General features: G+C 45.7%; 1 protein-coding gene across 24 annotated transcripts in view; it reads left to right on the forward strand.

Moving 5' to 3' along the window:
• LOC140491556 (RNA-binding protein Musashi homolog 2) overlaps window positions 1-27,821 on the forward strand; it is a 573,466-nt gene that overhangs the window by 470,827 nt on the left and 74,818 nt on the right. For 12 of the 24 annotated variants that reach the window (XM_072589910.1, XM_072589909.1, XM_072589911.1 and 9 more), the window contains exon 11: window positions 6,688-6,804. In XM_072589910.1, the coding sequence (XP_072446011.1) occupies window positions 6,688-6,804 (117 nt within the window). Of the gene's footprint in view, window positions 1-6,687; window positions 6,805-12,268; window positions 12,362-27,821 lie in introns of all 24 variants that reach the window. The other 12 variants (XM_072589912.1, XM_072589919.1, XM_072589922.1 and 9 more) reach the window with 3 other exon arrangements.

The raw sequence follows: 27,821 nt of genomic DNA on the forward strand, positions 1-27,821 counted from the left end.
TTTGGGGCAGTTTGGGGAATGTTGAGGGTGTGAACAATGTCAAAGAAATTCCGTTTCAGATGCCAGAGAAAGTTAGATTCACTTTCAGTAGCCTCTGTACCATTGTAAACTCACCTCCAGGGATGCTAGAGGGCATTAGCATCATAGAATCCTGACAGTGCGGAAGCAGGCCATTCAGCCCATCGGGACCACACCAACCCTCCAAAGAGCATCCCACCCAGCCCCACTGCCTCTTGTCCTACAACCCGTGTCTAATCCACCTAACCTGGACGTAATGGACGATTTAGCAAGGCCAGGCTACCTAACCTGCACATCTTTAAACTGTGAGAGAATTCAGAGCACCCACAATGACCCACACAGACATGGGGAGAATATGTAAAACTCCACACAGACAGCCCTCCAAGGCTGGGATTGAACCCAGGTTGCTGGCGCTGTGAGGCAGCAGGGCTAACCACTGAGCCACCGTGAGTGGGAATTGATTATCAATGTGCAAGGCTACGGGAAACAAGTAGAAAGTTGGCAGCAGCTAATGATGGGTTTGAAAGGCTGATGTATGCAGGATCTGCTGATTGGCCATGAGAATTCTGTGATGTTACACTGACATATATCATGATGAGATTCTTGGAGACATAATACCAACAACCACCTGCATTAATAAAACACCTTTTCATTTGACAAAATTTCCCAAGGTGTTCACAGTCCCAGGGTTACCGGACACAGTCATGTAAAGAAGCATTGGAAACAGCTGACCAAAAGGGGCTTGGTCAAAGAGCGAGTTTTCGAAGGGCAGGTAAGAGGTCTAAGAGAAGGGGAGGTTCAGGGAGGGACTTTGAGAGCTCAGGGCCCATGGTGTAAAAGGCACAGCTACTAATGTTGGAGGGAAGAAAGTCAGGGGCTAAGAGGTTAGAAACTGGAGCAGAAGTAGGAGGGGAGGAGGACTGGCCAAGGGGGGAGGTACTTCTGAATGGTCACCCCATGTGGGCAAGGTTCGCCTGAGAACAAGCATAAGGACTGGAAATTCGAGGAGGCCATTCAGCTCCTCCAGCTGGATCTGCCAATAAATACGATCCTGGCTGATCTCATCTCAGCCACAATTCCCCTTTCCTGCCCGCTCCCCATTACCCTTCAACCCCGTCACTAATTAAAAGTCTGTCTGTCCCCTCCTTAAATTTAGTCACGTGTCCCAGCATCTACAAAACCTTGGGGCAGTAAATTCTACAGATTCACAACCCTTCAATGTCTCTGTGGTGAGCTAGTAAGATGGATACAGAACTGGCCTAGTCATAGATGACAGAGTAGTGGTGGAAGCGTGTTTTCTGACGGGAGATCTATGACCAATGATGTTCCGCAGGGATCAGTGCTGGGACCCCCTGTTTGTAAATGATTTGGAGGAGAATGTCATTGGCCTAATTCATAAGTTTGCGGAAGACACAAAGACTGGGGAAGCGGTGGATAATGAGGAGGATTGTCAGAGGACACAGGATGTAGATAGGCTGGAGACTTGGGCGGAGAAATGGCAGATGCAGTTTAATCTCGACACATGCGAGATGATGCATTTTGGGAGATCTAATGCAGGAGGGAAGTATACAGTAAATGGCAGAACCCTTAGTAGCATCAACACTCAGTGGGATCTAGGTGGACAGGTCCACAGTTCCCTGAAAGTGACAACACAAGTGGAAAATGATGAAGGACTCATGACCGAAACGGCAATTCTCCTGCTGCTCGGATGTCTCTGACTGGGTACAGGTTGTGGGTTTGGAAGGTACTGCCTGAGGATTTTTGGCGAATTTCTGCAGTGCATCTTGTAAATGGTACACACTGCTGCTACTGAGCGTCAGTGGTGCAGAGAATGGGTACTTGTGGATGTGGTGCCAATCAAGCGGGCTGCTTTGTCCTGGTTGGTGTCTAGCTTCTTGAGTGTTGTTGGAGCTGCACCCATCTAGGCAAGTGGGGAGTATTCCATCACACTCCTGACTTGTGCCTTGGAGATGGTGGATAGGCTTTGGGGAGTCAGGAGGTGAGTGACTTACCACAGTATTCCTGGCCTCTGACCTGCTCTTATAGCCACTGTGTTTATGTGGTGAGTCCAGTTGAGTCTCTGGTCAATGGTCAGTGATAATCTCAAGGATGTAGATAGTGGGGGAATTCAGAGATGGTAACACCACTGAATGTCAAGGGGCGATGGTTTGATTGTCTCTTACTCATGATGGTCATAGCCTGGCATTTTTGTGGCGTGAATGTTACTTGCCACTTGTCAACCCAAGCCTGGATATTGTCCAGATCTTGTTGCATTTGAATATGGACTGCTTCAGTATCTGAGGAGTCATGAGTGGTGCTGTTATGTAATGTAGTTACCTGTACATTGAGTGTGTCTGCATGGTTGGGCAAGTGATCGGCAGCAAAGCAGAATAAAGTTGAAATTCTCAGATACCATAAATCTCTTTGTGTTTCACCCTGGGTGACATTTCCAAGATGCCAGACAAAATTGGAAACAGCCATTGAAGTCCAAGTTGTGTTTCCATCCCTGTGAGTTTAAAATTTCCCAGCACAGATGTTGAAAGGGTTTGTTTTTCACTTGTGAGTGAGAGACAGCCATGGGCAGTAGAAGTACACAGCAGGAGGATTTAGCTCCTGGAGAGCTCTCGGCTTATTGCAGTCCGCCCATCCTCCAGATGGTTCCTTCACACGCTCCCACGCTCAGTGGGAGCATCGGAAAAGATTTGAATTTGCCCAACATGATAGCAGATCCACCTAAACCATTTAGACTGCTGGTTGTTGGATTGATTGACAGCTTAGGCCTTGTGTTGATTGTTTTCCTGGGGAGGAGCTGATAAATGTGGATATGCCCCCAATCTCTGATTTCCTGAATATTCCGGAGTGGCGGGCGCTGGGGGCAGGGGGGGGCGGGGGGGGGGGGGGGGGATAGTTGAGAGGGGCTGTGTGTTTAACGAAAAGATAAAGATTAGCTTCGATCTCATTGGCTCATGGAACAGGCCCAAAGCCTACCTCCATTCTGGTACATCTCCAAGTTTCACCTTTTCAGTTATTTTTATCAATTTTATCTCTTTCCCCCTTCCATGGGCTATGTTTCCGCATGTCATCTGCTGAATTAAGGTGCTTTTCTTCACACTGTGTGGGGTATTTGGCTGTGGTGGGCTTCACAACCAAGGCCAACCCTTTCCCTGCTGACTGCCAAAAGCGTGTGGATGACCGTGGGCCAGGATTAATGAAACTGGCTGGTGGTTTGTTCCCCCAACCTCTCAGCAGTTTATACCAAAGTAACTTACTTTGTTGTAACCAGTCAAAGTAGGAGAGGTGACCCCTTAACCCTACCCCCTCAACCTCACCCACTCTTATTTCTGAGCTAGGAAAAATAATCCAAATTACTAGTTGTACACAGGGAGACCATTAGGTTATTGATGAACAAACTTCCTCCCAAAAAGTGTATGTCTTAGAGTGGTTTAGAAACCCAGTTTTATCTGCCCCTCTAAGGTACAAGAGTAGCTATGCTCAGATCAGCCACATCCCCCACCATCTACAAGAAACCCTGCAACAACTCACCAAGGCACCTTCCAAGCCCACGACCACTTGTATCTAGAACGTCAAGGGTAGGAGATACATGGATACACCACCACCTTCAAGTTCCTCTCTGAGACACTCGCCATCCTGACTTGGAAACATAACGCCGTTCCTTCAACGGGACTGGGTCAAAATCTTAAAACTCCCTCCCCAAAAGCATAGCGAGTCACCAAATGAACTGCAACAGTTCAGGAAGGCAGCTCCTGGGCTGTTAGGGATAGGTAATACAGTCTGACCAAGCCTAAAGTGCTCACATCATCTGAACAAATTAAAATTATCTGTTGTTTTTTTGCTAGGCAGTGCTGATGCCACACACTGGCTGATAGTTCCACCGTTTCAACTGACTGCAACTAATCATAACCTTAAAAATCACACAACAGATTACAGACGAACATCTATTATCTGAATGAGATGGGCAGGCATTATTTTGTTCGGATAATTGATTATTTGGTTAATTGATTTCCTCTTTTCTGTGCTGTCTGCTCCCCCTTCAGGAGACTAGGCAGTAGCATACTGTGTACAAGCCCCCGCCCCCATATCCACTCCCCACCCAACCCCAACCCTGTTCAACACCACCCCGCCATCCGCCTGCCCCCCCACAACCCCAGCCCCCTGTCCATCCCCACCACCATCCGACCCCCAACCCCATCCCCATCTGACACTCCCCATACCAGGGCAGCTGGACACCAACAGTAGGACTGCTGCTGCCTTTGTGGGGTAAGTCACCAAATGACACGCACATACAGACACACACACACAAACACTCAGACACACACACACACACACACACACACACACACACAGACAGACAGACAGACAGACACACACACACACACACACACTCACAGAGACGCACACACTCACACAGACAGACACGGACACACACACACACAATCAACGTTTTGCTGTAACTGTTAAGGCAATGTTGGAGAGATTATCTGTGGAAGGAGGGTGGTTAGGGTTCACCCCTATGTAGAACTCCTGGGAAAGTGTGAGGGGAGAGAGAGGGCGGGAGGTCAGTCATTTAAGCGACAGTGCCTGGACTGTCCAGGACAGTTCTCAGCAGCGTTTCAGTGAGCTGGGTTTGTTTTTAATCACTGTACCTGTAAACAAAAGACTCGATCGGGGTTGAAACAGCTCTTTGAGGAAATGTTTCTATCGGGACCTTGAGATCCCCTTCGGATAATCCGAAATACGGACAATTGATATTCGGATAATCAAGGTCCCTCTGTATAGTCCAACAGGTTTATTTGGAAGTACTAGCTTTCGAAGTGCTGCTCTGTCATCAGCTGTAAGACCTGGGAGTAGAAGTCAGCCATTCAGCCCATCATTGTCTGCCCACCATTTAATGAAATCATGGCTGATCTCAGTGTCCTCCGTTCCCCTTTCCTGCCTTCCCTTTCTGTGGGCAGGCGTTTTAATGAGTGGTGACATTAGATCTCACCCTTACCCGTTACTAGCATACTCTTTTAGTCTCTTCCTATTGCTCACTATATCTCTGTAAACCCCACTCTCTCCCTTTCATCTCTTCCTATATCTCTCTTATCTCTTCCTCTCTCCATGTCTATCTCCTCTTTCCATCTTGATTCCTCTACCTATTTAACTATATCACTTGTCCTCTCTCTCTCTATCTAATTTAATTTAGATTCCCTACAGTATGGAAACAGGCCCTTCTGCCCAACACATCCACACCGACCCTCCGAAGAGTAACCCACCCAGACCCATTCCCCTACCCTATATTTACCCCCGACTAATGCACCCAACACTATGGACAATTTAGCATGGCCAATTCCCTAACCTGCACATCTTTGGACTGTGGGAGGAAACCGGAGCACCCGGAGGAAACCCACGCAGACACGGGATGATAGTCGTCTGAGGTGGGAATTGAACCATGGTCCCTGGTGCTGTGAGGCAGCAGTGCTAACCACTGAGCCACTGTGCCACCCCGCCGAACACCTCTTTTCTGTGATGTCTGCTAGGACTTTGAACACCTTTTATCTTTCCGTACGTATCTTCTCTTTCATTTTGGTTCTTTTTTCCTCACTCTTTTCATCTCTCGATTTGTATTTCTCTTGCTCCTGCCATCTCTTTCACTCTTTCTCACGTCTGTTGCTTCTTTCTCTCATTGTCCGTCTTTCTCTCTCTCTCTCTTTCTCACTCTCTCACTGTTACACACAGAAAGCAGATAAGAAGCAAGAAGTAAGCCGATTCCTGTTTTATCCGATGCTCTTCCACATTTTGAGTCCATTCTGTGCTGTCCTGAAGAGCTGCTGTATTGTCAGAGATGTTATCTCATAGATAAGAGATTAAACAGAAGCTTCATCTGTCAGCTGAGAAAGATGTGACCAAGATCCTGCAGCCGACTGGAAGCAGAACACAGAGATTTTTCCTTTTCCGTGTGTAGGCCAGTTATTGATGCCCACCCCACCAACCATTGTCACTGATGGGGCCGGTAACAAAATGTTTTACTGTATGTGGGATTGTGCTGTGCACAAATTGGTTGCTGGATTTTCCTGACATAACAAAAAAGCACGACTGCGCCATCAGAAACAAGTTGCAAACTGCTTTTTTGCTCTCCTGTGGATGTCAAGAAACCAGTAAATAAAAGTACTTTGGAGTGAGGAGACTCCAGAAGTAACCAATGGGAGAGCTGAAAGCAGGTTTTGTTTTGTTCTGTGAGTTACTGAGATCTGGGTTATGCTGCCTTAAAGGAGGGGAGGCAGAATCAATCATAACTTACATAGAGGGGTAAGTGTCTGAAAAGGGAGGAATTAAAGGGACTTGGTGTAAGAGAGTGTGGGTTGTGGAAACATTTAGTCAGCTCATTCAGACAGCTGACATGGACCCAGGGGCCCGAAATGATGTGATCTGGTTCCAACTAGATTTATGCACCTTTTTCTCATTTCCTTCCATCCTCTGTCCAGGTTTCCAAGCAGCGGTCTAAGGCCTGGTATCTGGTCATAACTGAAACAGGGTTACACATGATTTTGCTCATTTCCTTCCGTCCTCGGTCCAGGTTTCCCAGCAGTGGTCTAAGGCCTAGTATCTGGTTATAACTGAAACAGAGTTACACATGATTTTTCTTGTTTCTTTCCCTCCTCTGTCCAGGTTTCCCAGCAGCGGCCTATGGCCCAGTAGCAGCAGCGGCAGCGGCAGCACGAGGCTCAGGTAGGGGCACCCGTGGAAGAGGCTGCTACATGGCATACCCTCAGAATGTAGGGGCAGGTAAAGCTCTGTCGGTATTCTGTGTGGCCTCAGCTGTCCACCGTCACTCTCTTGTCGTTACTCTGTTGGTTCCTTGCTCTTCTCCCGGGGATAGTGGGGGATTTGGACAGGGCCGGGGGGGGTGGGGGGAAGGAGGGTTCCAAGGTGGGGAAGGACTACATGAATCTACAAGCAGAAGCCCCAAGCGTATGTTGGCCTGGAGCATGGTGCCAGGGAAGGCTGTAGTTACGACCGAGCTCCTAAGCGTATCGTAACGAATGGGGGCGGGGTGAGGGGGATTAGGATGGACATGGGGAATGAGAACAGTGAGCTTTTTTCTAAACGGAGAATGAGGATTAAATTGTCAATCCCAAATTACCTTCCATGCAAACATGTGTTGCTTGCAAAGGATTGCTTGTTGAGAATGATGTGTGCTGGCTTTATCTGTGATGCTGAGTCTGGTGATTGGCCAGTCGCTGGATTATGCCCCCATTCAATCCTGTCCATTTCTTTTATGAGCAATTTTTTTTAAAAACACACTGTTTTGATGAAGCAATCATTAGTTTTGAGATTGCTACCCCTTTCTTAAGTCTTGTTATAAATTGAGACTTATTCCTTTCCCTGTTTTCTTCGTCTTTCATCATCTCTTCTTCCTTCTCTCTCTCTTCCACATCCTCATTTCCTCTCTTGCTGCGCCATGTGCATTCTCTGTCTTCACCTATGCTCCCCCTTCCCACTTTCTCTCTTTCATCTTCCTCATTCATGGATTTCATTTTCCAACTCCATTCTTAACCTATTTACCTCCATCCATTTCCTCCCACTGCTCTTCCTCCTTCATCCTTGTCCTCCCTTCCCTTTCTTTGCAACCTCTCTTTTTGCTTATCATCATCACTTCCTTTCCCACCATCCACTTCTCCCATCATCCCTTCCTTCCCCATCATCCACTGCTCCCATCATCGTTACTTCCCCACCATCCATTGCTTCCGTCATCCCTTTCTTTCCCATCATCCCTTTCTTTCCCATCATCCCTTTCTTCCCCATCATCCCTTTCTTCCCCAACATCCCCTGTTCCCATCATCCCTTCCTTCCCCACCATCCACTTCTTCCATCATTCCCTTCCTTCCCCACCATCCACTGCTCCCATCATCCCTCCTTCCCCACCATCCACTGCTCCCATCATCCTTCCTTCCCTACCATCCGTTGCTCCCATCATCCCTTTCTTTCCCATCATCCCTTTCTTCCCCAACATCCCTTCCTTCCCCACCATCCATTGTTCCCATCATCCCTTCCTTCCCCAACATCCCCTGTTCCCATCATCTCTTCCTTCCCCACCATCCAGTGCTCCCATCAGCCCTTCCTTCCCCACCATGCAGTACTCCCATCATCCCTTCCTTCCCCATCATCCACTGCTCCCATCATCGTTACTTCCCCACCATCCATTGCTTCCGTCATCCCTTTCTTTCCCATCATCCCTTTCTTTCCCATCATCCCTTTCTTCCCCATCATCCCTTTCTTCCCCAACATCCCCTGTTCCCATCATCCCTTCCTTCCCCACCATCCACTTCTTCTATCATTCCCTTCCTTCCCCACCATCCAGTGCTCCCATCATCCTTACTTCCCCACCATCCAGTGCTCCCATCATCCCTCCTTCCCCACCATCCACTGCTCCCATCATCCCTCCTTCCCCACCATCCACTGCTCCCATCATCCCTCCTTCCCCACCATCCACTGCTCCCATCATCCCTCCTTCCCCACCATCCACTGCTCCCATCACCCTGTCCCCCGCCATTACATCCCACCATTCTTCCATCATTCTTTGACTCTGTTCATTGTCTGTCTCTGCCTCGCCTGCCCCATGTTTCCCCACTGTTTGCACCTCCCTAACCAGCTAATCTGGCACAAGACCCGTCAGGCCACAGAGTATGGATAGATTCGTTTTAACTTTGTTTCATTTGTTACATCAGAGTGCTTTTGGTGCCATTTAAAACAAAAGATTAAATTAGAACAAAGCATTTGACGATTCTATGCCTGAATCATACTTTTTTTTAAAAAAGTGTTTGTGGGTATTAATAACTGCAATAAACCAAAATCAAATGGAGATTAAGATGACTCTGGCTGGCAGGTTTGAAGGACAGCGGTAGATCCTTGTGTGTTTTTCTGGGTGCTGAGATTGAGGGCTAGTGACCAAACTCCAAAAATTGTCATTTCCATGTTTGTTTAGCCTCATGAGGTGAAGCATGTGTTTCACATACTATCTCTGGGTAGGTTTAAAGTCTGTTCGATGAGACGTAGCAGTGGTTTGTACCAAATGTTTACAACGTGCGCTGCATTAAGCATGATGCAGGTGTGTCTTAGAGGACAGAAACATCAATGTAGTTCCTCCTCCCTGCCACAGCCGTCACTGTCCCCATCCAAACGTCAATCAACAGCGCAATCTCGTCTTCATCTCCAAGGCTGGAGAGTGAATGAAGGAAAACCCTCCCCCAAACTCAAGTTGTTTCGTTAACTGGCGATCTAGGGCAATTTAATGTTCTGTTCTCTCTTCTGTTACCCTCTGCACTGGGCCGGTGCATGAGGTGAAAGAGAGAAAGGGACAGGCACAATCTATCCAATTTAGGGTTTCCCTAGCCTCAACTCCACCCCACCCCCCACTCCATCCAATCTTCCCATGTCTCATTGCCATCACATTGGTTTTGTAATGGCTTGTTAGTCATCGGATGATGGAAAGTTTCCTTTTCACTGTTTCCCCACCCACTGCTCCATGTGGACATCCCCATTGGATACAGCTTTGACCAGTTTTAGATGCTGGCTTCGGATTGGGCTGGAGCTTGGGATTTGAAACCTGTGACATCCAGGCAGGAGTGACAACACACCGTGGTGTAAATTCCTAAACTCTCTTTCAAAGCTTTTCATCCAACTCACTGACAAGCCAGAGATCGGGCAGTTGTACCTCCTGCCCGTCACTCCCCAAGACAGTTCCTGCCCTGAGCTCAAAAGTGTCCATTTTGTGTTGGCCTGAATTTCAAAGTCACTCAGCAAGGACTGGCCCACCTTTTTCCTTTAGCTTAGAGGGTCAGCTGTCATAATCTAGAGCTCCCACAGAGTGGAAAATGTTCTCCTCTCAGTCAGAAGATTGTGGGTTCAAGACCTCTTTGGACACTTGATCCCAAAACCCAAGTTGAGGCTCTCCAACTGAGGGAGAACTGCACTGTCAAGAGTTGAGGTCTTTCCAATATAAGGTAGGTCCCTAACAGATTGATGTAACGTGTCCAGTGACACCATCTTGAAGACGAGGAGTGTTCTCCCTGGGCCAACATTTATCCCCAAGCAACATCACTCAAGCAGATTATCTGGTTTTATTGTGTAGTTTTTTTGTGGGACACAGATTGGCTGCAGTATTTCCAACAGTTCAGCACTGAGTACAGAGTGCTCAATTAGTTATAAAGTGCTTGGGAACATCCCGAGGTCATGAAAAGCGCAACATAAATGCGAGTCTTGGTTGGATCTTCACCTCCTGGAGCTCCAAGTCGTTCTATTCTCGCCTCCGGAAGCAGTGAACCCTCCGCTGCTGAGTGAGCTCGAACTTTAGTGCAGCCTCAAACCAACAACAACAACTCAGAAGCTAGGACAGATCTACCTGAGGCTAGACCGGCAGATTACAGATCATCCCAGAACTCAATCAGACTCTCCCTGTGGGAAGGGTGACTGGGCTGCGATTAGAAAGATGAAGAAAGAATGGGATAGCTCCCTCTTTACCTGCGGTCAGTTTATTATTATTACTGTAGCACAACAATCACCAATGTTGAAATCCATTTGGTCGGGTTTTGCCCACAGAACACAATCGGCCTAAAGTTCGGCGAGTTTACACTTTCACTGCGTGGTGCACCATCACCTTTATGTGGCCTTCCATTCCCAATTCTAAGTCAATAATCAATATGGCGAATATTTGAGGAATTGTTGTGATTCCTCAAAACTGCGAGTAACACTTGATAAATGATAGCAGCACAGGAAGTTGTTATTTCTCTCATAAAAACTGTGCTCTCCTGTTCTGTTGGGCTTTGCCACGACCAGTCCAAAGGTCCTAGTCTCCCCTCCCCTCACCAGACCCTCTCTGATCTTCCCTCTGTGACTTTACCTCAAAGACTGCACAGTCAGTCAACCCTGGTACAGAAAGCCCAATCTCTTTAAGGCATTTTACTCCGATATTTTTAATTAAACTTTGGGGTGCTGCCTTTTCATCAATTGCCTCGAAACAAGCAGCGAAGTCGAATTGAAACTTTTCGGAAAGTAGTCTGTTAAATTCTTACTTTTTCCCAAAGTTTAATCAGTGGCACCAAGTCTAGTTCCTACCTCACGGAGCCGTGAAACATTGCCATGGAGATTCTGGTGTCTACTTGCTGTGGAATTCTTCGGCCTTCTGCCATTCTCACTGTAGGGAAGCACCAAGCGCCTGGTGAGGTGGGAGGGGAGGAAAGGTGTTACACCCACTAAACATACCCCTTCCCTTACCACCCCCCCTCCCCCCAACCTCTCAGGCATCGCTGTTACATTGCTTTCAGCACTTGACCTGGAGCCAAGGTAACAGAGGTCTGTGGTCAAATCAGCTTACCTCATCTGCTCTGTCTGAGTTGGGGTTTCTGACCTTGTCCATTCTGCTTAAGTTTGGATTTCTGACCTTGTCCACTCCCTGAGTTGGGGTTTCTGGCGTTATCCATTCTGCTTGAGGTTGGATTTCTGACCTTACCCACTCCCTGAGTTGGGGTTTCTGACCTTGTCCACTCCCTGAGTTGGGGTTTCTGACCTTGTCCACTCCCTGAGTTGGGGTTTCTGACCTTACCCACTCCCTGAGTTGGGGTTTCTGACCTTGTCCACTCCCTGAGTTGGGGTTTCTGACCTTGTCCACTCCCTGAGTTGGGGTTTCTGACCTTGTCCACTCCCTGAGTTGGGGTTTCTGACCTTGTCCACTCCCTGAGTTGGGGTTTCTGACCTTGTCCACTCCCTGAGTTGGGGTTTCTGACCTTGTCCACTCCCTGAGTTGGGGTTTCTGACCTTGTCCACTCCCTGAGTTGGGGTTTCTGACTTTGCCCACTCCCTGAGTTGGGGTTTCTGACCTTGTCCACTCCCTGAGTTGGGGTTTCTGACCTTGCCCACTCCCTGAGTTGGGGTTTCTGACCTTGGGAGAAAGGGATTAGAAGACAAGAGAAAGGGAAGGTGGAGGCGTTGGTGAGGGGGCCAGGATTGGGGGTTGTTAAATAAAGAGAGAGGCCCTCAATCCAGAATCAAAATGATCCGTGAGCCTTCTGGATTTGGCATCTAGGTTCATTCCCCCCATAGTGTTGGCCCTGTCAGGATCTCCAGGTCGTCTCTCAGATCTGCCAGCTGGAATATAATCATGCGAGCTACATGACTCTGTCGGTGGGTGTGTGAGTAGTTATGTTTTTTTTTGTTGTTGTTCTTTTTCTCGATTGGTTGGGGCCGCTGTGAGAGAGTGTTTCTGAGGCAGTGTATCCCGCCTCTCTTACACTCGGACCTGCGTACCTCCATCTCAAACACTCTTCTGAGCGTGCTGAGCAGGAAGGTTTGTCCTTGCCTATTAATCCTGTCAATGTGAAGCTTCCTACGTTAGTTGCATGTCGCTTGTTCTTTACATAAGACACGCCGCACACAAAATCAAACAAAAAAGGAAACGAGAAATCCATATCTACTCTGAGGAAGTGATGTCGTATTTGTTTTCCATTCAGTTTTAACACCTGTTTCTTTAAATCTTTTTCTGTCTGTGATACGCAATGCCTCCAGTTTCATAAACATATCTCCCACTCTCCTCTGCCTGCATCTCCTCTTCTTTAGTTCTGTATGTTTTGTTTTTATTTTGTGCGACAATGGATCGGAGTTGCATGCTTGTATATTCGATGTGTTCCCTTTGACGGTCGGTGTCGCTGGATCTGCTTAGAGGATAGCATAGGGTACCCCCCCACTCAGCCCGTTGAGTCCCCTCTAACTCGACACACGATTGTCTGTGACCCCTGCTCCCAGGTTGTTCTCCCCATCCCCACCACATCCCTTTCCCTGAAGGAGCTGAGTTCTCACCTCGATGAGGCTGGGGCCTGTGGCCAGTCTCCATCTTGACAGTGACACTGTACTGTGTAATAGCTATGACTGTATTTGACACAAGTTGGAATTTAGCATGTGGCATGCTGAAGCAGTGTTGTAATAAGTAAACTGGGGCCAACTGAGATTTGCTTCGCTTGGTCTTGGGGGAATGGTTTTGCTGACAATCCCCATATTTCCAATCATCTTTCTGCTGCAGATTTAATACATGATCCTCTCCCATGTTTAATCTTCCTTTGCCTCCAACCCCTCTTCACCATTGTCTCACAATATTGGTCTGCACCATATATCCAGCCAGCGCCAACTTTGTATTGAGGGACAAGTTTGAAAATCTGTGTTCTGGCGATGTTTAGCAATCCTGTGTCAGTGGTTCATCTAACAGGGCAGTATTACAGGCCTAACCTTGAAGTACTGAGCCACATTAATGCCACTTCTTCCAAATACCTTATCAAGCTCGCACAAACCTTTGGGTTTTGGGGAGGGCAGCCGCACTTCTCAAAGCTTTGACAACTGTTCCACCATCTCAATTCACCACTGCCGCTGCATTGGTGACATGACTGGATGGTGAGCATTGTGCATCTGTGCAGCCTCTGTAGAGGGTCACCAATGATCCCAATCCCAGGATGCCGGGGTGGAAGCATTACTCTCCCTAGCTCAGGAATGTGGAGGCCAGCTGTAGTTCAGTTGATGGGGATTCCCTGGATCCAACGTAGACTGGGAAGGTATGGGGCTTTCCTTTGGAGGGCGGGAACAAGGGATGACGTGACGGGAACATTCCAACTTTTACTTGCTCGAATTTACACATCGCTTTTCTTCTTTCAAGTGCAATATTTTAGCGAAGTCATTTCTGAGAATTGAGATAAACAATTTTCTGAATGTTTACCACCTTATGGGGGTTCTTATTTTATCATGGTTGGACAATCTTTTAATGGATGCCAAGGCCTTTTTTAAAATTAGAATATTGTCCTCTATTCGCCAGAGTGCAACCTCCCTGCAAAATGTTAAATTGGACTTGTATATCCCTAAAGAGTGCTCAGATGTTAACCAGACATTATTGATATGATGCCACATACTGCTGTCTCTGAGCAGGCTTACACAGTCTCCCTGAGGGTCTCCATTGGTAACCGGGACACAAGGTTCCCACAGAGGATTCCCAGAAGAAGCCACCCACTCTCTCCCAACGTCTTGCATTGGGTTTATACCTAACTACAGGGGTTGGCATTCAAGTCCCTTTAGCCGAAATCAGAATGATCAGACCAGATTTGTTGATGAGGAACCTGTCTGGCAGAAGAGGTGTGGTGGGAGTTGAAGGACGGGTGGAAGGTGTTTCAAGGAATCAAGTGTTTCGTTCTTTTTCTTTACCCAAAACGGAAACTGGTTCCTCGAAAACATTCTCTTCCTCATATCATGGTGCAGCTGTACAGGACATTGGTTAGTCCACTGTTGGAATATTGCGTACAGTTTTGGTCTCCTTCCTATCGGAAAGATGTTGTGAAACTTGAAAGGGTTCAGAAAAGATTTACAAGGATGTCGCCAGGGTTGAGGGTTTGAGCTACAGGGAGAGGCTGAACAGGCTGGGGCTGATTTCACCTGGAGCGTCGGAGGCTGAGGGGTGACCTTATAGAGGTGTACAAAATTATGGATAGGGTAAATAGGCAAAATCTTTTCCCTGGGGTGGGGGAGTCCAGAACTAGAGGGCATGGGTTTAGGTTTAGGGTGAAAGAGATCTAAGGGGCAACTTTTTCACGCAGAGGGTGTTACGTGTATGGAATGAGCTGCCAGAGGGAGTGATAGAGGCTGGTACAATTGCAACATTTAAGAGGCATTTGGATGGGTATATGAATATGAAGGGTTTGGAGGGTTATGGGCTGGGTGCTGGCAGGTGGGACTAGATTGGGTTGAGATATCTGGTTGGCAATGACAGGTTGGACTGAAGGGTCTGTTTCCATGCTGTACATCTCTATGACTCTATGGCTCTATGCCATGGTGGCATATGTCCCATGTTCTTGCCTTCCCTTTCTCTTGCTTATTTTGATGATTTATGGTAACTGCAGATGGTAATATCTCAGCAATTCCATAGTCACATCACTCTCCTGTCCCATGTTTCTCCATAAAGGCACAGCTTCTTAAATATCACCAAAAGAAGCAATATGTTGCGAAACCTTTTTGGTCGAGCTCAAAACCTGGCTTTTATGTTTGACCAGTATCATATATTCAGGGACCCATCCTCTGCAAACAACAGGGATATGTTCAGACCTTTTGAGACTCTATAGTTACCCATTATTTTCTCCATGGCAACTTGCTAACCAGTCAGCACCTTTTCTCTTTGGTGTACATTGTTGTGATTGTTTGAGATTTGGCTTTGTTGCACATGTCCTGATGAGTGCAAGACAAAAAGCTTTGGCAACAAGTCTTCCTTTTCAGCAACACTGAAGTTTTATACAGCCAGCCGATGTATTCCCTTGCTGTTGTTCAGGTTTCATGATTACAGACAGTGGTGGACTAGTGCCTCAAAGGCCATTCATACATCTTGTCAGACCACGTGCTTCTCCGCCTGGCAACAGAGCAAAAATACCAGGATGTAAACGCAAAGAGCACCTCTACATTTTGAGCAGCATATCAGAGAATAGGAGTGGGCTAGGAAGTGTTCCAAGGGAGCAAGGCTTCTCAAGATTGGCAGTGTCCTGATCTGGAAAGTTGCTTTGTGTGCTCACACATCTGAAATTACAACTAGCAGGTTTGACCTCCGATTGCTCAGTGCGTTTGTGTGACATGCCTTGAATTTAAAACAAGTGTTTAGGTGCCTCTTTTGAAATAGAACATTGAGAATTTCCCACACAGCTCACGTAGCGTCACTCCAAAACGGTCATCACCTCAGATCGACACATTTTGGAAGGAAACATGAAAGTGTGGCTGAAGGGCTCTCTTTCTTTCCTGGTATCGTCACCTGAAGTAACTCTTACCAGCTTCACCCCAGAGGCATTGGAAAAAAAAGTCAGGCAACTCTCTGTGTGGAGTTTGCACGTTCTCCCCGTGTCTGTGTAGGTTTCCTCCGGGTGCTCCGGTTTCCTCCCACAGTCCAAAAATGTGCAGGGTAGGTGAATTGGCCAAGTTAAATTGCCCGTAGTGTTAGGTGAAGGGGTAAATGTAGGGGAATGGGTCTAGGTGGGTTGCGCTTCGGCGGGTCGGTGTGGACTTGTTGGGCCGAAGGGCCTGTTTCCACACTGTAAGTAATCTAATCTAATCTAATTTAATCTAATCATTTGCTGGGATGATGTCAGAACTGAGAACTGTCAGGAAATGACACAGCTGGAGTGAGATCCAAAAGGGACCTTAACGTTTCTAGAGTGGGGTAGATTTTCTTTTTCTTCAATCATTCACAGACATCATTGTTTATAGGCCAGTGTTTATTGCCCATACCTAATTACCCAGAGGTCATTTAAGGGTCACCCACATTGCTGTGGGTCTAGAGTCACATGTAGGCCAGACCAGGTAAGGATGGCAGTTTCCTTCCCTAAAGGACATTAAGTGAACCAGATGGGTTTTGCTGACAGCTGACAATGGTCATCATTTCTCCCCTTGCAGGAGATTCTAGACCCAGAGGGCATCATCTCAGAATAAAGTAGCATACATAAAAGACAGAGACGCTGGGGAACTTCTTCACTCAGAAGATTGTGATTCTGTGGAATTGTTTTCCACAAAGCGCTGTTGGGGTTGGGACATTAGGTATATTCAAGGCTGAGATCGACAGATTTTTAATTCTAGATTTCTTTTTTATGAATTGGTGTAGGGAGCATGTATCCACTTGGAGTCAAAACTGGACCCTGGGGAGTAAATATAAGATAGTTCCTAGTGATTCCAATGAAGAATTCAGAAACAAACTCTTTACCTGAGGAGTGGGTAGAATGGGGAGCATGCAACCACTTGTTTGAGGTTAGTGGTTGTGATGCACTTAATTGAAATCTTGATGGGGGCAGACAATAGAGAAAGGTAGAAGAAAGAATGTCTTGATATGGTTTGGAGAGAACATCTGAGCAAAGACTCACACGAAGCATAGGTGTTAGCATGGATCTGCTGGGCTGAATAGCCTGACCGTGTGCTATGAATTTCAAATAAATACACTGCCACTTTTTTTTTTGTTTGACTATTTCGGGAAGCAAGGACTTGTGCTTTTTGTTGCCTTTGACCAAAACCAGAAAGACAAATTGCTAATAAACTCTCCAGGGGCAGGCAAACCTCAGCGAGGTGCCCAGTCTTGTCTAATTGGCTTCACTCCTACATGAGTCTGTGCAAGCTGCCTCAATAATGCGGGCAACAGCACTGCAACCTCACAAAACCGTGGACGGCTTTAGAGCAGACTCCAAAATTTAAAAAAGCCACGAAAGCTTGACAGATGTAGACCCCCGTCGCAGTTATTCCATCTCGCGATGGAAATCAAAGGAAACAGAGACATGCAGTAAAAATGTAATCCAAAGAGGAAATTAAAGCCATGTTATAACACACACGGCTTGAGGGGGGAAATACAGATAGCTGCTCATTAAAATGATTGGCTCTTCAGTTCAAGGTCATGACATAAATTACATCAAAAATGCAGTGCAGAAACAGACCACTCAGCCCCACTGAGATACTAGTCTTCCGAGTTTCATACAAAGTCTCCTTCAATTCCATCTGCTTCATCTCAGACTTAAAGTGTAGCTCCTTAACTCCTCTTCCGTCATGTACTTAACTCATTTCCTTTTGAGAGCTGTTGCTGTCAGAGGTGGGCACTTCACCTGCCAGGTGACAGCGGGCAGCCCTTCTGTGCCAATCTGCCGCAGGGCGTGGCCGGAAATTGTGCCGCCAATTTTGTACCAAGTCCCTGAGGATGTAAGAACCCTAGAGTAGTGAGTTCCCTGTCTCCTCTGAAAAATGCCAACCTTGTACAGTTGGTTCTGCTTTGTCGACACTACTTCATCACGAATTGGCTATGACGTGATTGAAGCAGTTGTAGTACGCGAACCGTCCTTACCTGTATTGGCAATTCCGATCCCATTGGTTTAAATGGTGCTGCTGTTACACGAGTTTCTTCCAATGTGGGATCATCCGAGAACAGAGCTGCTCCGTTATATCGGAACCTTTTATCAAACCAGATAGGGAGGCCTCTGACAGCCAAAGCCCTCTCCCAAGTCTTTTCCAAGAGGTTTTGCCTGGACTCCTTAAGGAGATTTGACAGAGGAGAACAGAGACTTGCTTCCCCTTGCGCGAGAGTGTAGACCCAGAGGGCATCATCTCAGAAAACAGTGGCAGACCTTTGAGACAGAGATGCAAAGGAACTTCTTCTCTCAGAAGATTGTGAATCCGTGGAATTGTTTTCCACAGAGCGCTGTTGGGGTTGGGACATCAGGTATATTCAAGGCTGAGATCGACAGATTTTTAATCAGTAAGGGGCATTGAGGATTGTCAGGAAAGTGGAGCCGAGGTTTATCAGATCAGCCGTGATCACGTTGGATGGCAGAGCAAATTTGATGGTCTGGATGGCCTACCTCTGCTCCCATGTGTTATGGGAATAGGAGGAGGCTGTTCAGCCCTTCCAACCTGTTCTATCATCCAGTCAGATCTTTGGTACTGTGAGGTCTCTTTATCTTTAATAGCCTCACCCAATCAATAATGTAAACCTCAATCCTCCAAGTGGAATCGGCTTGTAAATCTGACCCCAATAACTCCGAGATGAAGTAATCTGGTATTCCTGGCTTGTTCAGATCTTGGACTCAAAGGATATTGTGGCCACAGTATGTTTCACCAGGGAGCTGATGTGAATCTACACTGCAAAAAACTAAACAATTTACGACAGTCAGTCGAGCCTCTAATATGACTAACCTTTTAGCTGACAGTGACACATATTCATGCACGAGGATCTGTTCACGATAAACAAGAGAAATATGTTCAAGCCTTACACTTCTGTTGTAGTACCGGGAAAGTTGGGGATCCAGTAGCTTGCTGATGTTTTCCTCATGGTAACATCTCAGCCAATCAGAGTCAACGTGTCAACAAAGTTTCGGCAATTTGACTTTCCTCAATAAAATGGAATCCAGTCGACAGGACACTTACGACTAGATCAGTCATCGATGCCATTAGAACAATGCTCATATGATGGACCATATCCTTACCTCTAAGGGTGCCATGCCGCTATGTTAAAAGTGTAGGTATTCTGTCACCAGAGAGAGAGTGTTCGATTTCCTGCATGCCTGTGCTCAGCACTGCAAAGGCAATTATTTTTCAGTGAATAGCTAGTTTTTCAAAATCTTCAGCATGTCTGTGTCATGTTCTGGTCACCTAGTTATTAGGAAGGATACTATTGAGCTGGAGACAGTTCAGAAGGGATTTAGATACAGTGTGGAAACAGGCCCTTCGGCCCAACAAGTCCACACCGACCCACCATCCACCCAGACCCATTCCCCTACACCTAACACTACAGGCAATTTAGCATGGCCAATTCACCTAACCTGCACATCTTTGGACTGTGGGAGGAAACCCGAGCACCCGGAGGAAACCCACGCAGACACAGGGAGAACGTGCAAACTCCACACAGTCACCTGAGGCGGGAATTGAACCCGGGTCTCTGGCGCTGTGAGGCAGCAGTGCTAACCACTGTGCCACCGTGCCACCCATACTGGGATGTTGCCGGGTATGAGAGGTTTGAGTTATAAAGAAAGGCTGGATAGGTTGGGACTTTTTTCACTGGAGTGTAAGAAGTTGAGAGGTGACCTGATACAGGTTTATAAAATCATGAGGGGTGTAGATAGGGTTAATTGTAGGTGTGTTTTCCTTAGGATGGGGTATTTTAAGACTGGGGGCACATACTCAAGGTGAGAGGAGAGAGATTTAAAAAAGACGTGGAGGTAATTTTTTTAAACAGAGGGTGGTTCATGTGTGGAATGAACTTCCTGAGGAAGTGGTGGATGTGGGCACAGTTGCAACGTTTGAAAGACATTTGGATAAGTCCAGGAATAAGAAATGTTTGGAGGGAGATGGGCCAGGAGCAGGCAGGTGGGACTAGTTTTGTTTGGGATTATGTTCGGCATGGACCGGTTGGACCAAAGGGTCTGTTTCAGTGCTGTATGACTCTTTGACACTATATAGTGCCTCTAGTCTCACAGAGCTAGGGTTGCCAGCTCTCCAGGAATGTCCTGGAACATCCAAAAAAGTATTTTCAATCTCTGTCAGTGAAGGAGGAAGAAGATTCATGGAGGGGAGGGTGGCATTAAACAAGTTGTTTTCTTCCCCTCATTTTCTTTGAATGCTGGAGTCTTGTTAGTTATTGGGATTGGGCAGAACTTTGACTGATTGAGAAGTCAAGGGTTAGCCAACTGGGTTTCTTTTTTTTTCTCTTTAAATGCTCTTGACAGCTATTCAGTAAGAATAAAAAGTGTCAAACTGAGGTTGTTCAAAATCTATGGTAGATCTATCATACAGGTTAAACCATTTTATTTTATAACTAACTAATACTTGCAGCCCCTCTCCTGGTTTTTTTTTTTTTTTTTTTTTGGCCAGTCACAACTCCAGGGTGTCAGTGGACACCCGCGTGCTCCTTCTCCAAGGACACCCGGGCCGCCAACTGGGTTTCAGTGTTCCTGTCTGCTTTGTGATTGGCTAGGGGAAGATGGAGCTTTGTGATAATGGGTGTGTTAAGTATCCAGTGATGAAATCTCCAATCAGACGTGACAATTTTATGAGTAGAATTCTATATTGATGCCTCTGGGGTTGAAACCAAGAATGCAATTAATATCAGGACTCTTATGGTACAGTGGCAGTATCCTTACTTCTGACCTAGGTTCAGATCCCACCTGCTCCCGAGGTGTGTCATGATATCTCTGAACAGGTTGACTCGGAAAATAACTCGAATAGGCATCACTGTAAACAAAACACCGTGAATTATTGGTGACAGGGTAGTGGTAAGTCACCGACCATTCAGGAACGCTTACTAGTAAACAAATTCCATTGAGCATGTTAAAAATTCAACTAGAGCTCACACAACCCCACAGAGGCTGTTGTTTTACCAGTGATGAACAGCAGGAGGTGCTGAAGCACTCTGTACCTCAATGATGAGGTTCTGCCCAATTATCAGTGTCCCAATATTAGAGGGTGGAAGGCTCTAAGAATGCACTGTCTGGGAGGGTAGCTGAGGCGGGAAACCTCACAAACATTAAAAATCATTTGGACAAACATTTGAAGAGTCATAACATTCAAGGCTAAGGGCCGAGTGTAGGTACAGGTCATTCTCCTATAACACCATAGTTGCGATCCAGTGAAACCTTGATTAATACAAATAATGGAGCCTACGGGAAAAGTGAGGCTAGGGACAGACCATCAAAAGTATCTTTCTTGATTGCTCAAAAATCACCCAAAACTCTAACGCAAAGTATAATCCAAAGTATATATTAACAAAACAAAAGTAAATTTAACACTGTACATTTAAAACTATGGAAGACAGCTGCTCTCTGTACAATACCTCTCAGAAAGCTGCTGTGTTAGCAGCTGACATCAGTGCATACGCAGAACAAAGTGCACTGTCTATTTACCCTATCCATGTACCTCATGATTTTATAAACCTCTATAAGGTCCCCCATCAGCCTCCGATGCTCCAGGGAAAACAGTCCCAGCCTGTTCATCGTTTCCCTATAGCTCAAACCCTCCAATCCTGGCGCCATCCCTGTAAATCTTTTCTGAACCCTTTCAAATTTCACAACATCCTTCCTCCAGCAGGGAGACCAGAACTGAACGCAGTATTCCATATCCAAGTATCCAACAATCCCTGCTGGAATCGCATGATTGCCAATGGAGGTAAGCATCCTCGAAAATATCGTTCCCTAATTCTTCAGTGCTGTTATAGCCAAACCACACTGCTGAAACACGTGTTATCCCAGCACTACCTGTAGTGATATACTTTTGGTGATCCAGACTCAATGGGCCAAAGAGCCTCTTCTGTACGTCCTGATTCTATGTGTGGAACAGAGCAGCACTACTCAACCCCTAATGCTCTGTCTGTATTTGTCCTTTAGTGTTAGAGGTGTGATGAGATAAACATACAAGTCAATCTCATGGCCCAGATAAGGAGCCACAGACCCTGATGGTGAGGAATATAACACTCCACTTGTCAGTATGGAAATGTGCTTCTTGAGAACAGGTATACCAGTGTAATCCAGGAACAGGATTATGATTCAGTGCCATCGTTGACACTGTTTTGATGTATGTTTCCAGTTTCAGATACCTCTGTGGCTATCCTTTGAAATCTGAAAGATGTTTGTTGGATAGTTGGACGTGGAATACTGAATTCAAGTTCTGGTCTCCCTGCTATAGGAAGGATGTTATGAAGCTTGAAAGGGCTCAGAAAAGATTTACAAGGATGTTGCCAGAATTGGAGGGTTTGAGCTATTGAGAGAGAGACTGAATAGGCTGGGGCTGTTTTCCTTGGGGGCTGAGGGGTGACCTCATAGAGGTTTATAAAGTCTATGAGGGGCATGGATAGGGTAAATAGACAAGGTCTCTTCCCTGGTATGGGAGAGTCCAAAATTAGGGGGCATGGGTTTAAGGTGAGAGGGGAAAGATTTAAAAGGGACGTAAGGGGCATTTTTTTCACACAGAGGGTGGTGTGTGTATGGAATGAGCTGCCAGAGGAAGTAGTGGAGGCTGGTACAATTACAGCATTTAAAAGGCACCTGGATGGGCATATGAATAGGAAGGATTTAGAGGGACATGGGCCAAATTCTGGCAAAGAGGACGAGGTTAATTTAGGATATCTGTTCGGCATGGACATGTTGGACCGAAGGGACTGTTTCCGTGTTGTACGTCTCTACGACTCAATGGGTTTTGTCTGAGACCACTGAGAAAAAAAGAGAATACTCCTCAAGTTCACACAGTAACTTTTTGCTGTTGCTGAGGAATTATCCCCGGGAATAGCTGCAAGTCAGTGGAGTTGTTTTGTGTTTGGATCTTTACTGGGATTGTTATGGTGTCAGTCAGAATCTGATAAACTCATTGCCAGTTTAATAAACTTATTGTCAGTTTGTTAAATGCAGCACCCGTTTGATTGTTGGTTTAATAAACCCATTTCTCATTTAATCAACTCATCACTCATTTAGTCAACTCGCTGTTGCTTGATACATTCATTGCTCATTTAATAAACTCATTATTTATTTGATTAACTCATTGCTGGTCTAATTAACTCATCGCTCAATTAATAAACCCATTACTGGCTTGATAAACGTGACATTAGTTTGCTGGTTTTATGTTGAATTCAGGCTTAATATAATGCAGAGACAAAAATAACCCATTTGCACATTTTCCAGTCTGTTTAATCAGTGATTCAGATATTGACTTTTAACAAAATCTCGGAGTAAAACTCTGCATTTTACATTTAATTAATTCACCCTGCAATCTCTGAACAAATTTGTGAAAGTGGATTTGAGGGTATTTAGTGCATCGAACATTAAAACCAATAGGTAATATTCTGGGACACATTTTATCCTTGGATTAGGAACTGTGTACAGTACCAGTGAGCAGAAAGGTTTCAGACGGTGGGGGGAGTGAATGATTGGAATGCTGAACAACAGCAGGACTCCTACAGTAAGCTCCGTAATTGGAATTCTCTGTTGCTTTTGTGAAAGGTTGAAATCCATTGGAATTCTGTAGCTTGGAGAGATCGGGAAATGGACGGGGATAGCAGAGCAGTGTGATTAGTTTGTAAATTGTTGCCGGAAATTGCTGCCACAGGCACAGTGTTGTGAACATGTCTAAGAGAAGTCACCCCTCACTGACTTACTGAGCTGTGCCTTAATATTTCCCAATCTGTTGGCCTTGAACACCACCCGCTGTGTGCACTGTAGGCTGAGTCTAAGTGGTGGCCAATAAAGACCCACATCTTTAGAAATAAAAGTTTATTTTTTCATTCATATTGCTCTCCCGTTCACTAGCAGTGACTCCACATCATTCAACATTTACTGATCCCGAATCTGAACGCTGTATTGTCAGCCATTATTAAGCCTGATACAAAAAATAGGTTGATCAAAACTTGTTTTGTATTCACTCACATGGGCCAACTTTTATTGCTTATCCATTGTTGCCTTGAGTGCCCTGTATGGCACAGAAGAAGTCCCATTTGATCCATCTTCTCCATGCTGCCTGATTCTCCTTATGATTTCCTTGATTGGTCAGAGTATTGAGTACAGGAGGTGGGAGGTCATGTTGCGCTATACAGGACATTGGTTTGGTCACTTTTGGAATATTGCATGCAGTTCTGGTATCCCTCCTATCGGAAGGATGTTGCGAAACTTGAAAGGGTTCAGAAAAAATGTACAAGGATTTTGCCAGGGTTTGAGGGGTTGAACTATAGGGAGAAGCTGAACAGGCTGGGGGCTGTTTTCCCTGGAGCATCAGAGGCTGAGGGGTGACCTTATAGAGGTTTATAAAATCATGAGGGACATGGATAGGATAAGTAGACAAAGTCTTTCCCCTGGGGTCGGGGAGTCCAGAACTAGAGGGCAAAGGTTCAGGGTGAGAGGGGAAAGATCTAAAAGGGACCTAAGGGGCAACTTTTTCATGCAGAGGGTGGTACGTGTATGGAATGAGCTGCCAGAGGAAGTGGTGGAGGCTGGTACAATTACAGCATTTAAAAGGCATCTGGATGGGTGTATGGATAGGAAGGGTTTAGAGGGATATGGTTCGGGTGCTGGCAAATGGGACTGGATTAATTTAGGATATTTGATTGGCATGGGCAGGTTGGACTAAAGGGTTTGTTTCCATGTCATACAGCTCTATGACTTGCTGTATGGAAAGTTTAACAACTTCTCTATCGCTGAAAATGGATCAATCTTTGTCAAAGTCCTTTTTAACATGTAGTTATCAGGGCTTTGAAAAGAAATACAAAAGTTGAAAAAAAAACATTTATACTGGTGAGATATGCTGTTTAGTTAGCAAGTGGACTCTGATTGGTGGAGGCAGTACAGTGGAGAATACACCAGGTAATGATGACCAACAGTTACCAAGCTTTATTTAAATTTTAAACCAGGTAGGTTCACTGATTGGTCAAGGCATTGCCCTGGGAAATGAAGCAGAGAATGGCTGTCTCCTTTTTTTAAGTAAAGCATGTGTGCATATTCTCTCCTCCTGCAAAGAATAGATCCTGTGCATTAATTTACATAGGATCTAGTATACCCAAGTGTGCCACACTGTGAGTCCAACTGACAATCCTAAACTGGTTTTCAGTGTAGGTCCTTGCACACTCAGGAGTATGCAGCATATATTGTCCGTTTGTGGATTCACATCTAAGAATGGGCACTATGTTGCGAATATGTCATCACTATTTATTTTATTTACCAGCGCATTGGTAATAAATGGCAAAGGGAAATCAACCTTTATACTGTATGAGAACAGTGCTGTTTGGTTGGCAAGTCACTCTGATTGGTAGAGGCATTATTATGGAGAATGCCCTGGTTAATGAAGGCTGACAGTTAACTACTAAACTTTGTTTACATTTTAAGCAAGAAAGTTTCCATGTCACATCTCAAAGCCCACACGTGATTTGCTGAGAGTGAGAGCTGGCACAGATTTGGACTTTAAGTTCATCTGGGCATGGGGCCATGGATGTTGGGGTGGGGAGGTGATCAAAGATTGTGGTCTGTGAGTACAAAGGAAGAAGGGGAGGGGTTGAAAGAGGGACAGAGGGGGTAACTGCAGGGACATGGAGACAGTGCCCACAGGTCTGACCTTGGGACAGTCAGCCAGTGCACACCTCATTAATCGTAGTGCCATGCTTTGCAAAACCCCAACCGGCTCTGTTGTCACGGTTGCATACTTGGTATGGGATGGGAGATAGCAGAGCCTGTATGCATTTTGTGATGTACCTTAAGCTGCTGAAGCCAGTAAATGGATTTGGACAGCACCGTAACAAAACCTGTCAATAGCCCTATGCTTTCTCAAACACTGAAATTTTGACAAATCATCTCTACTACAAACCATTAGAGATGCTTATGTGCACAAGAAATGGGGTGATATCAACCGTGAATTATTTAATAAGAATCTTCAATCTTTAATGAGAGAAAGTGTGTCATAAGGCACTAAATCAGAAAACATATTCTTATCTCCGAACGGATAATTTTTTTTTAATTAATGTAGCTTGCATTTGCAATTATACATTATTAAAGGCAAAAAAATGAACTAATTACCACATTTTAGTCCCTGCCTGCTGTTAATCTTGAACAGGATGCGTATCAGTCAAGTCCCCTTGTTATGTGATTGTTAAACAGTGTCTGATAGAAAACATTCTCCCTCCTCTGATGCCCATGGATTGAATTCCTTTCTCTCAGTCGCTCACTGCGTTGATGTGTTGTATTCGATGTTTAGCACTTTGGGATCTGGCTTCCTCATCCTCTGGGTGATAAATTCTCAGCCTTCGTGGCGTTCCTCCATGGCTGGAACCAAGTATCAGATCCAAAATGGTGGATGGCAGAGAATCCTGGTTGTAAGAGCTGTTCCTCTTTTTGAGATTTTTCTCAGAGCTAGAGTTGATTTCCTTGATTTCTTGGAGCAGTAATTACTTGCTTTGTTTTGGAGACTTAAAAAAAACAAAAACAATATTTTAAACTGCAAGAAAGATAGAGACCAGGAGACGTAGTTTCAGTAGAGACCACATGGGAGATGAAATCAGGAGGGGCATGGATAGGGTGAATAATCAAGGGTGGGGGAGTCTGAAACTAGAGGGCATGGGTTTAAGGTGAGAGGGGAAAGATTTAAAATGAATCTGAGGGGTAACTTTTTCACGCAGAGAATGGTGCATGTATGGAATGAGATACCAGAGGGAGTGGTGGAAGCTGGTACAATTACAACATTTAAAAGGCATCTGGATGGGTATATGAATAGGAAGAGGTTAGAGGGATATGGGCCAAATGCTGGTAAATGGGACTAGATTAATGTAGGATATCTCATCGGCATGGACGAGTTGGAATGAATGGTCTGTTTCCTTGTTGTACATTTCTATGACTCTAGGAGACCCAGTAAAATGGGCAGTTTGCTGTATGTCCCTGCGTTGACTCTTCCAGACATTTGGAAGAACGAGGAGAGGGTGAGGACTGCAGATGCTGGAGATCAGAGTTGAGAGTGTGGCGCTGGAAAAGCACAGCTGGTCAGACAGCATCCAAGGAACAGGAGAATCGAGATTGCACGCAAAAGGTGCCCGAAATGATGATTCTCCTGCTCCTTGGATGCTGCCCCAGCTGCTGTGCTTTTCCAGCACCACACTCCCGAATTTGGAAGAATGAGAGGTGATCACATTGAAACAGGATTCTTAAGGGGCTTCACAGGGTCAATGCTGAGAGGATGTTTCCCCCTCACAAGACTGTCTAGATCCAGAGGGTACAGTCTCAGAATAAAGGGGCACAAATTTCAGGTTGAGATGAGGAAGAACTCCATCTACCAGAGGGTTAAAAGTCTTTAGAACTCCTTGCACAGAGAGCTGTGCGGCAGAGTCCTTTATATATACAGGACTGAGATCGATAAATTCTTGATCAGTTGGGGAAATCAAGGATTATGGGGAAATGGCAGGAAAGTGGGAATTAGAAGTGTCAGATCAACTATGATCCTGTTGAGTGGTGGAGCAGGTTCGATGGGCCAAATGGCCTTCTCCTGTTCCTATTTCTTATGGTGTTATGGCATTGGGGAAACTGGGTAAATAGGAAAGGACAATGATTGTGACATTACATTGAGGAGAATCTTTGTCAAGCCGCCTCACAGGAGTAGCTGACAAACACTGAGCTACACCATGAAATACTTGCATCAGTGGCAAAAAGCTTAGTCAATGTTTTAAAGGTGTAGAGAGAGCTATAGAGGCTTAGAAAAGGAATTCTTAGAGATTTGGACTTTAGGCTATCAATAGTATGGCCAATAGGAGGAGGTAAAGG

The sequence above is a fragment of the Chiloscyllium punctatum genome, chromosome 19 (genome assembly GCF_047496795.1).
Source record: "Chiloscyllium punctatum isolate Juve2018m chromosome 19, sChiPun1.3, whole genome shotgun sequence".
In the NCBI taxonomy this organism is placed as follows: Eukaryota; Metazoa; Chordata; class Chondrichthyes; order Orectolobiformes; family Hemiscylliidae; genus Chiloscyllium; species Chiloscyllium punctatum.